Below are 12,099 nucleotides of genomic sequence, written 5' to 3' on the forward strand. Positions count from 1 at the left end.
CATTGAAGTTTGCAAAACATTTTTTTCAATTACACATGTGATTGCTGAAACAAGAGTCTAAGAACTAATCATCACTCTTGAGTTGTTCAGCCTCAACTCGGGCCATGAGCAGTATTTCTTTAGGTGTCTCTGTATGGTTACTTTCCTTACTCTGACATTCCCACTGAAAGTGCTTTAGTTTATGGCAATTGAAGCACTCAACAGTAGACTTGTCAAAGTTTGCCCTTCCACGTCCTCGACCTTATCCTCAGTAGCCACTAGGACCTTATTCTTAATTAGAGATATCCCATAAGTTACCTTCAAGGCTTGTTCCTCTTTTGGGCTAGTCATCCTTTGCTCATGCACTAGCAAACTGCTTTGCAATTCATCTATAGACAGATTGTTAGCATCTTGTGCCTCCTCAATAGAACATACCATATAATTGAATTTCGAAGTCATAGATCACAATATCTTTTCCACTACTTCTCTGTCACTTTTGTGTTCACCTTTACCTCTCATCTTGTTCGCAATCCTAAGTGTACGAGAAAAATAATCATTCACCATCTCTCCAGCCTTCATGTGGAGTGTCTCAAAATCCTTCGTTAATGCCTGTAATTGTACTCACTTAACCCGCATAGAACCTTGGTATTTTTTCTTCATAGAGTCCTATATGTCCTTAGATGTGTCTTTTTGAGAATCGTCTCGAGAATAGATCAATCCAAAGCTTGGAATAGATAATTCTTCACCTTCAAGTCCTCAAGTTTCTGTTCATCAATATGACGTTGTTGCACCTTATAAAGTGTTGTTACAGTAGGTGCAATAGTAATTCTAGTTTCCGCCAAACTCCGGTATTCTTTTGAACGCAAAAAATTCTCCATCAACATTTCCTAATGATCATAGTGAACATAAAACTTAGGAATTGAAGGTTGCACGAAGGTATTTTCAATTTCCATCACTCTCTTAGTGTTTAGCTAGTTGCAACTCTGCTTTCCCAAGCCTAGTTTATTCATGTGCTTAACCAAATATATATAGTCGAGCTTACAAAATAAAATATCCAAAAGATAACGAACTAAATCCAACACTATTTGCTGATTTCTAACAACTACCCAACTAGAAACAAGGAAACATAACTCTAGTAAAACTAGGAAATTTATTCAAAGCTAACATTCTCTAGTATTCTAGCAACAGCTGAAGACTTATTCAAACATATCTAATAGATTTTTTATTTTAAAATTAATTGATTCTAAATCCTTAATTGTTTTTTAATTAATTAATAATTACACATAACAAATTTAAATAATGGCAAATGGGAAATTATTAGATATGTCACGTATGAATGTTTCTTTATATTGAAACATCAAATTGCTAAAGTATAAGTATATATATAAGATAATGTGTATCCGAATATGTGTCAGCAGAGATTGTGAATTAACTATTTTAAATTTAAAAATATTAAAATTAAAAAAAAAACTTGTTAGAATTTAGGAAAAGTATGTTGATGCACTATTAGCGTATCTTCAGACACAGTTAACGAGGCTGCCAAGAAAGTTATTGATTTGTTACAGAAAGATAAAGAAAACGGTTGTTTTATGTAGTTGATTTATTCATTTTCTTTTCACCAAAAAAAAAAACTCATTGTTGATTATGTATTTGGAAAAGAAAAATAACAACATTTATTGTATCTCTTGCATTTCGTAGTGTTCATTAATCTATTTTTCTTGGCTTAATTCACAAATTAGCTTCTAATACTTAATTTTTTTTTTTGGCTCAGATACCTAAAATTATAAAACGTTATGGTTTTTAATCCAAAAATAAACGTCGGTTACAAAAAACTGAAGGGCCAATAAGAGGATTCCATGTATGTGGCTTTTATCATTGATTTTTTTTTTCAATCGAAGGCTTTGTGATTGACTCCCTTCGATATCAAAACACCTAAAAATTTAATATCTTAAAACCTTAGAAAAGAACTCGATAAACCTAATATTACACTTTTAATTAGGTTAAATAAAAAATCCAAAACTTGAATTGATTGAGTTCATGAAAATAATTTTAGGGTTAGGGTTAATTGAGGCATCACAATATCATTATAACTCTTTTGAATCGGTAAACATTATGTTGTTTTTGGAATCAAAATTGAAATAAATAAGAAGATTTGAATTAAAGATAGAAAGGAAATCTCCTGGATTCAAACCTTTTTTTTTTAGTTTACAACTTAAAAAAGGGGAGTGAATGAGAGATGGAAAGGTAAACATTTTTTAACCACATCATAAAATTCATTTAAATCAATATAAATTCTAATATTAATTTTTGAAAATTTTAAATAGTTAAATATAAAAAGCCTCATACATGACATCCTCTCATTGGCCCAACGTTTTTTTAACAACAATTTATTTTTTTACTAGAAAGCATAATGAGGTGTTTGGTAAATTGAGTTCTAGGTTTTTTTAGTCGATTTGGGCACAAATGGAGTATTGGATAGTCAAACCCTCTAATTTTAGTGTCCTCTAATTGTAATGTTTGGTAAATGGAGGTTTACAAGAGCTTGTTGAGCTAAAACCTCAAAAATAAAAAACGCAGGAATGGACAACTTTTTTCACAATTAATTGAGAATGGTATATGTGGAATGACATATCTGACCATGTTTGCTCAATTTTTACAAGGTTAATATTTCCAAATAAGGGACTTAAGAAATTTATTTATTTAAAATTTTAAAAATATTCACTAATTAATTTTCATAATGGATGTTTTAATTCCTTGATAATAGTGTTTTATTTCAATAATTTCACCCAATAAAAACTAAAGTATTATAAACAAATAAATACTTGACAATAAAATGTGTCATACCCTTATTTGTTATTTTACACATCAACTTTTAGCAATCAGCTAAGTTTTACCAAACACTTTTAAATAAACAGTTAATAGAAGTAGTTGGTCAAACCAATCATTACAATTAGATACCAACAATCAGCCAATTACCAAACAGGGCCAACGTTTTATAACTTTAGGTACCTAATTGGACCCCAAAAAAATTTAGATACCAATATAAAAAAAAAGATATACTTTAAGGGCCAATTTATAAATTAAGCTTTTTTTTTATTATTCGATGTGTTCTTATATGTTGGTTACATATTTTATCGTGTAACAACTATATTTATGTCAAACACATATTCGACACTTGGATGAAGTGTCTAATGTTCATGTAAAAGAAAAAAACACTGAGCTTTTTTCGACCTATTAAAATGACACTATTTCAATAATGTTTGGTTTTAAGTTTAGGTTAATATATATGGAGATATCTGAATCTGGTAATTTATACTTAATTGATATCTAAAATATTTTTTTGAATCTAATTAGTACCTAAATTTAAAAACTATAAAACAACGTGATACTTTTTTTAGTTACATCATTAACATCATTGAAATACATCAATGTAACACTAATGACCAATAGCATAATGACATGTGGCACCTCACATTTTCACACAAGGTAAAAAAGATTTATCACATGTCAAAATGTGAGGTTATCACGTGTCACCATGCTATTGGTCGTCAGTGTCCTATCAATGTATTTTTTTGAGATCACATAGTGTATTTTAACTGTGTTAGCTAGGTACTTGAAAAAAGATATCAAGTTGGCTTACAATTTTCAAGTTTAGGTACTTGTTGGGTCAATATATATATATATACCAAATATAAATTGCCAAGTTTAAGTATTTCCGTATATATTAACTCTTTAAGTTATAAAACTCAGACAACCATGAGGTTACAGATTCATAGCTGGTTTTTCTATACATTAACAAGAACAATTATGGAAGTGCACGGATTCACAATACTCGTATCATTGTTGAGCATATAGGGATGAAGTCAGAAATTTTATGTTGAAAGGTTAAGATAAAATAAAATAAAAATGTGTGGATCAAATCCAAAAAAAAAAAATTGTATTATAATGGACTAAATTGAATAAATAATATTTTAGAAAGGCCAAAAAGGAAAAACTTTCATATGACCAAAGTTAAAAAGGACTAAATTAAACTTTTAATTTTTAAGAAAAACTAAATGTGAAATTATACCAACCCAAGAGCCCTACCTACCCTTGAATTCGTCCTTGCCCAGACACCATATTCAATCATGTTGAATAAATAGGAACATATGAACTATTGTAATACCTTAGGGATGAAGCTAGAAATTGTTTAGGCGGTCAGATAAAATTCTAAAATTTTTGGGGGTCGAAGCTAAAAATTTTATTTTGAAAGGGAGATTATAATACAATTTATAAGAGGGATAAAAAATACAAATTTTCTATTTATTCAAATGAGTAAAAGGCTTAAAGTAAATGATTTAAAATTAAGAGAGGCTACTGATGAAATTTCCTTATATGAACAAGGGGCTAAGGTCCCTGCCTACCCTTTAGCTTCTCTGGTAAAACTGGTGATCAAGTTGATCATGAAATATTGAGCAAAATAAAAAGACAAGACAACAAAGGGGAAAAGTAAGAAGCAAACTTGGAGAAGGGTTTGGATCAATTTTGTGTTCAAGTTGTTTTAGGTTCAAGTGGCTTGAGTCTTGAATTTTTAAGTGGGATATTATAAATTCAAGTTATTTTTGATATTCTAAGGCTAATATCCACTTCAAATATGCTAGAAATAGTAATTAGAATATTCAAATTTAAATACCATCCAATAACCAATCCTCAAAATGCAAGTTAAAAATTTGCAAATATTCAAATTTGCACTACTTGAAGAAGGGTTTGGATCAATTTTGTGTTCGAGTTGTTTTGGGTTCATATGGTTTGAGTCAAGGATTTTTAAGTGGGTCATTATTAGTTCAAGCCATTTTGGATATGCGAGAACTAATATTCACTTTGAATTTGCTAGGAATAGTAATTAGAAAATTCGAATTTAAATATCATCTGAATCTACAATATCTGAATCCTAAAAAGCAAGTTAGATATTTGCAGATATTCAAATCTGCACTACTTGGAGAAGGGTTTGAATCAATTTTGTGTTCGAGTTGTTTTGGGATCAAGTAGTTTGAGTCTAGGATTTTTAGGTGGGCCGATGCTAGTTCAAGCCATTTTGGATATTCAAGAACTAATATTCACTTTAAATTTGCTAGGGATAGTAATTATAATATCTGAATTTAAATATCATCTTAATTTACAATATATCAGAATCCTCAAAATACAAGTCAAATATCCACACATATTCAAATCTAAACTATTTATATCACTACATTTTATAATCAAATTAGATCGAGTTGTATTTGAGTTTATTTGATCAAATCAATTTTTGAGCATGGATAAGAATTTACACTCTAAAAAGGATCACAGTTAAATTAAGAATAAATCTTAAATTTACACTTAAATTATACAAAATTTAATTTTATGCAATCTTATACAAGAAATTATAATAGAGAAAAGGATAAACATATGTAACCTTTCAATTGCATTATTCTTATAGGTGACAAAATTTATAACAAAAAGACTGAATCCCAAATAATAACATAATCATGAAAAAAAAGGTGGTGTGCAAGGAGAAAATTGCTAACAAAATAGGCTAGGAAAAAACAGTACTAAAACTATACAACCTTGACTTATTGATAACATATTAAAGGCTAGACCATGCATATAGCTACTAAATCATTTCATGCTACTTTCAAGAAATGCGGGAGCCATTCTAGTTAATATGGATCGGAGACGACCAGGGGGAAAAAACATGAATGTATCGTCTATCAGTCCAATGGCTTGCCTCGTCCCATGGTGAAACCCCTGGTTCCATCTGGCATTCTCGGACCCTTAGCCATCTGTTTCATAGGTGCTTCACATTGGACTGCATTGCCAGGTTGGGATAGAGCAAGCAAGCCGCGTCCACTGTGATTTTGAACACGCCCTCGGCCTTTCCCACGCCCTTTAGCCCATCCCCTTTTCGATCCCACAGTATTATCCTCAGCCTTAGCAGAATAGAAATATGGTTCAAACATTAAGTTATCTTGATATATAGCTAGAGTGTTAATGAAAATCGAAGCTTACATTGTTCTCGATGGATTCAACATGGGTTGGCTGAGAGGAATCTTCATAGTAATCAGTGAGCATCGAATTGTCATCGTCTAATATGCCATCGAAATCTGATTTTCTAGTTTTCAGAACAGACTTTGGCTGCATGTTCATTTCGTATAAAAGTTGTAAACAGATTCGATTAAACATAAGCATATAATATTATGTACATGTGATTAGACATACCGTGAGTCTAAGCAGCAACCTTACTCGAAGCCCCTTTCTCCAATTCCTTTCGTCATTTAACTTCTCAACCTGAGGCAAATAAGTAAGCCTTGAATGGCACTGCAAAAGCATAAAAATTGAAGCATACCAAGTTGTAGCAATAGCAGAGCATTACTGCATTAACATACCGCTTTCTCAGCAATCTCTTTCGAATCATACTCCACAAGTGCATGTAGCTTCATGAAAATAGAAAGAAATGTGAATGATCAGCGAAGTTGTCTAGTAATCTCTTGAATCAAATAAGAAAACAAGTTTTGATTCCGACATTCGTACCTTGTTAGACATAAAGAAATCACTCTTAGAGCGGGAAGAATTGGATTCCTGAGGATGACATATTCGAATGTTCTTCACACTGTACAAGAACACCATTAGAATGTGCTGCAAACAAATTCCATTCTAAACATAAACTCACTAGAAAACTGAAAAAGAAATAATAAAAGATCAACCTTCCGACAACATCGAAAATCTTGTCAAGGTTCTGATGAGAGTGATCGTCAGGCAAATTCTCAACAACGATAGTACGGGACTGCATAAGAATAAGAAACAATGCTGCATCATACACAAGTGACCCAAAACACTAAAAGGAAACAAACATGTCTTGAGAAATTCCACACTATCTTACCTGCACTTCCTCTCTGTCTTTCTCGGTGAAAGGGTGCTTACGTCGAACCTTCTTGCCGTCGTCGCTCACAACCTTTCAAGCACATAACAAAAAGATATTGGTTTAATACATATGAAAGAAAACCGAAGATAATGCTGCAGATTCAATTTAGTTTGGAGTTCCAAAAAGATTAATAGGAAAACTAAAGAACTTACAAGCTTTGAAGAGGACCTAAGTGCTTGAGCCAATAGCTGGTGGTTTGTAATGAGAGCCTTGATTTTCTTTGTAGAAGCAATAAAAGATATGGGCACTAAAGCAAAAGGCAATGCATTATGTGTTTAAAAACAGTTATGATTAAAAAAACATAAGAACAAGAAGAGCTAGAACATTCAAGTTTCCTTACCATAACCTTCAGGATCTTTACTTATTTGCTTGGAGAAAGATTCATTTGCTATAAGACTCATGTCACTGAACTGGTACTCCACCTGTTTTATACATACAGTATTAGGATCATATCATTCTCACAATATGTAAAGATAAAAGCATCTGTGGCCTATGTTGCTTGGACTCTTCATTCTTTTAGAAGTACTCATATTTGTCCAACACATGGATAAAGAAAGGTAACCTCGAAAGATCCTCTAACTATATGGAAAAATCTAAAAAATATCTGTGTCAAATACATAGTCATGTATAACATAATCAGTAACCATGGGTCGATCAACTTCTTGTTAAAAGCTATGTCGCTTGGCAACAAGGGTATGGTTAAATTTTGACAACCTAAGCATCGGTGGATATGGGTCAATCAGTTTATTATTAAAAGTTATATTACTCAATGTTGAACACAAAAATTTAAAATTTTCCATTGTATTTGGAGAATGCTTAAACATCAAATCAAGAAAAAATTTAAAAAAAAAAATCTGAATGAAGTAAGCAAATCAATGAACTGCTACATATATATAAAATGATGATTACCTGTTTGATAATCTTCTGGCGGAGATCATCGTTGAGAACATTCTTGTAAGAAAAATTAGGGAAGGAGAGATTATGATTAGAGAACATATAAGCAGCAGCAGGTTCTTGTTCACCAACGAAGAACCAATCGGAGCCAACACCAGCGCCAATGCCCCCACCACCACCACCACCGAGATAATGGAAACAAGGGTAATAGTAACCCGAAATGGGGATTTGGGTGTGAGAACTGGGCACAAATTCCGGTGCATGTGCATTGAATTTGAACGTCACACCATTGCTGCCACCGCTTGTTTTTGCTGAAGCTGCTGCAACCATGGCATCTTTCATTTGAAACTTTTCTTGGGGTTGCTCTTGTGCTTGTGCCATTATTGGTTTTTCTTTAATTATTACTATTATGATTATTACGATCTCCCTCACACACACACACATACACACTATATCTCTCCACTTTGTTTGGATATTTGGTTAAATTTGAAATTGAAAGTTGGAAGATTTTGATATAATCTCTCCTAAAGTTTAGTAACTGCAAGGGTATTGTTTTCGATAAGGATGAATCCACGATTGGCGCCCAAATATGGAGAGAGAATGGATTTTATTCCTATAAAATTTTATACATATATAAATGGGATGCCCCCTTCGCTTTGGGGTTTGACCCTTTCTTTTTTCCACCTTCACTTTCCAATTTTCCTTAACCCATTTTGACACTCATTTTTACATTTTTCTTCCCAAAAAAGTCATTGATCAAAAATATTTTTACATGTATAATCTATAATCCATAATATATATATAAACACTTTGGTCCAAGGGATACACACAAGCTATAACTTAAATGGTAAAAGGGTTGGGAACATCACTATTTGTATGAACACATGCCCCTAAAATCAGGCCATTTCGATCCCTCGCAGTTACTCCTGAAGTGGATGTGCTGGTTGTGGCTCTGAACCCCACATCAAAATTAACCTTTACTATCCCTTCCACCGATGGTTCCCGCCGGACAGGGTATCAGCTTCGATTCTCAGGTAAAAACCCTTCAGCCCTCACTGATTCAGCTATTTAAGACCGTATGAACCCCGATGTAGCTTGTGTGGTTTCCTTCTTTCGTTGATGTAACCATTTCTTCCTTGCATGCCAAAGAGCCCAACAAATGGTAACTAGCAACTTGCCTTTTTTCCATTGAGTTCTGAAGCACACACTGTAGAATTTGATCCTGGAAATCATCACTGTTTTTGCGAGGTATCGCAATAAATGCTATATGTGGCCCAAACTTCCAATGGTAACTCGCATCCCACCATCGCATGATGAATTGTCTCCACAGTTGCCACTCGTTTATTGTATAGGCTATACATAGTAGGCACATAGTCCTTGTAAATTCTCCATAGCATAATTTTCTGCTTTAGTGGACAGTGTATCTTCCATAGTTTATTGTAAAAGATTTTGTATTGCGAAGTAGACACAACAAGGGCACTCCCTTTGAGACCCCCTGAGACCAAGATTTTATAGCCACTACAAATTGCATATTCATCAGTTTTCTCCCCCAAGCAGACAAGAGTATCCTGAACTGCTGTAGATGAAAGAGGGAACCTTCGAATTTGCCGAGCTTCATCCAAGGTAAAAATTGAATCAATAAGATTGCACATTAATCAGATCCGACACTGGACAAATATCTGTTCTAACAGCAGATTCCTGTATTTTATAGTGTTGCGGCCCCAACAACCATCTATCCTGCCAGATCGACACTTGCTCACTGTTACTAATCCGCCAGCCAACTCCCATCTCCAGAAGCCCTCTCTCACTCTAGATACTTCTCCATATGAGTGGTGGGTAAGAACCTCACTCTGAATGCAAACAAATTTGGCCTAGTCAACATACGCCATCCTTGCCGAACAAGTAAAACAACATTGAATTTTCCCAAAACCCTGAATCCCATACCCCATCCTCCTTAAGTTTACACAATTTAGACCATTTACAGCAATAAATACCCTCGTTTCAACTTGGAATGCTACCACCATAAAGTACTAATTATGCCTTCCAATTCCTACAGAGTTTTGATGGTAACAAGAAGCATGACATAGTAGAAGTAGGTATTGCTTGTAGAATGACTTTTATGAAAATTTCCTTACCTCCCTTGGATTATAATCGAACACTCCAACTGTTTATACGGGACCATAATCCATCTTTTAGCTCTCTGAATGCCTCCGCCCGTTTCCGCCCAACCATGGTAGGGAGTCCTAAGTAATTTTTTGAATCATAAGTTGCCCGAACCTGTAATATCTATGAGACCACATTCCTGATGCCATTATCAACATTCGAGCTAAAATATATCATAGATTTCTCAAAATTAACCCGTTGTTCCTAGCAGGCTTCGTACTCCTTAATAATATCTTGAACTACACGTGCTCTTTCCTCAAATGCGTCCCCATACACAATATTATCATATGTACAAAACAAATGAGTAACCCGTGGACTTTCCCAACACGCTTGTGCCCCTCAAAACCGTCCCTTCACTTACGCCATACTAAACAGGGTGAAAAATCTCTCACTACAAATGAGGAATAAATATGGGCATAAAAGGTCCGCTTGTGGTAGCCCCCCATGGCCTGTCCATTCTCCATTATAGTATAAGAAACCGTTGTGACACAGTGCATAACAAATGATATCCAATCCGAGTCAAAGCCCAACATAGTCATCGTCTTCTCAAAAAAAAAATGTTATTCGACCCTGTTATACGCTTTACCTATATTCAATTTCTACCATAAGACTTCCTTTAGTAATTGGTTTTATATATTATATAAATGAGTGAGTATTTAGTATATCGGTAGTGTAATATTTTTATACAAGTAACTTTAAAACATTGATATGTGTTTCTTTTTTTTTAAATATCTGTTTTTTTAATATTTTACTATGATACTACAAGACATTTGTCAACTCCTAATTCTACTCGTGAAGTCTAAAAACTTCACTGACAGTGTACTAAATATTTTCTCTATATAGAATTTAACTTATCCCGACTTATTTTTTTTATTAAATGTATTTTTCATACCAAATATTTTGTTTTCTAACCCTAAACTTCAAAATTAAGCAAATAATCAGATTCTTAGATAACTGAAAGTCAAAATCCCTAATTGTTTTGATACCTTAAAGGCCTAAAGAAAGTCAATAGGTTTGCCCAGATTTGGGCCTAACTTTCCGAGTTTCTTGGAGGAAAAATTAAAATTAAGAACATTTTGTATAATTCACTTTTTAATTAACGTGGGAGAAAAATAGTAATTACATCACTTTTTTGTTTTAAAAAATGCTATTTTTGTTTTTTGGTTAATCTGCTAAAAAGCCCTTAGACTATTATATTTTATTCAAAGAAGCTCTTATACTACTTTTGTGGTTAAATAAGTCCTAACTTTGTTCCTTGATTTTAATATTAAAGTAAAAATATTTTAAAATTTTTAACTAATGCTAATTTGAATTTGATGAAATAGTTTACTTCATAAAACACAAAACAATATTTTAAAGTTTTTTAAAGTCCTTTAATCAATTATTCTTTTGAAAATTTTAATTATCCTTTTAAATTTTGTGTTAGGTTAAAGCGTATATAATTTCTATTCTACCAATAAGAAATAAAGATAAGACCTGAAATTCAAAATATATCTATTTTAATATTAAAATCAAAGGCTTTTTGAGTAAAAATCAGAAATTTAAAACTTATTTAACTAAAAATAATAATTTAAAGGCTTATTTAAATTAAGTGTAATAACTTAAGGAATTTTTTAACATATTAGCTTTTCTTTCTGTTAGCATCACTTTAAAATTGAATTACTCCACAATCTTAACTTTCTGGGTACCTTTAAATTTTACCTATTTTCTTTCCAAAATTGAATAGAAGTAAATAACTTAGTAAAGTTACTCATGAGCCAAACTAGGTTCGGGTTGAACTTACGTATAATATTAATATAATCCATGTTTGTTTAAGCCTATCCATATTTGCTTTTAAGCTAGCCCATATTATCTTTATATATTTTTAAAAATATTTATATTATTTTAATTTAATATTTAATATTTTAATTTTTTTATTTATTAAATTATTTTTGTCATCTTAGCATTATTTTAATGTTTACATTAGAGTAATATTATATATTTAGCATAAGTTTAGTTTTTTAATGTGTTATAAATTACATAATATATAAAGAATTATAAACTTAAAAATAGGTTGAGCGAATGTTTATGCCTGAGCTCAACTCATATTGTAAACAGGCTTAATTTTTTGTTCAAGTTTATTT

At 32.3% G+C, this 12,099-nt stretch overlaps 1 protein-coding gene across 1 annotated transcript; it reads right to left on the minus strand.

Annotated features, from left to right (window-relative positions):
* Window positions 1-5,393: 5,393 nt before the first annotated feature.
* LOC108463550 (la-related protein 6C-like) lies at window positions 5,394-8,646 on the minus strand. The gene is made up of 10 exons (XM_017763475.2): window positions 7,829-8,646; window positions 7,260-7,341; window positions 7,072-7,166; window positions 6,878-6,949; window positions 6,702-6,781; window positions 6,529-6,607; window positions 6,384-6,431; window positions 6,217-6,285; window positions 6,007-6,132; window positions 5,394-5,927 (listed from the first exon to the last, which is right to left on the minus strand). The coding sequence occupies exons 1-10, from the start codon at window positions 8,255-8,257 to the stop codon at window positions 5,709-5,711; spliced, it is 1,299 nt and encodes a 432-aa protein (XP_017618964.2). The 5' UTR covers window positions 8,258-8,646; the 3' UTR covers window positions 5,394-5,708.
* Window positions 8,647-12,099: the final 3,453 nt, after the last annotated feature.

Source organism: Gossypium arboreum, chromosome 13, assembly GCF_025698485.1.
Source record: "Gossypium arboreum isolate Shixiya-1 chromosome 13, ASM2569848v2, whole genome shotgun sequence".
Taxonomy (NCBI): Eukaryota; Viridiplantae; Streptophyta; class Magnoliopsida; order Malvales; family Malvaceae; genus Gossypium; species Gossypium arboreum.

Excerpts from the sequence above, each read along its gene's own strand:
- LOC108463550 (XM_017763475.2), bottom strand. The coding sequence starts at position 8,257 with ATGTGTGTGTGTGTGAGGGAGATCGTAATAATCATAATAGTAATAATT. Across the intron at positions 7,167-7,259 it reads TAAAGATCCTGAAGGTTATG|TGCCCATATCTTTTATTGCT; the intron begins GTAAGGAAACTT and ends CTTTTGCTTTAG. Across the intron at positions 6,782-6,877 it reads AAGACAGAGAGGAAGTGCAG|TCCCGTACTATCGTTGTTGA; the intron begins GTAAGATAGTGT and ends ATTCTTATGCAG.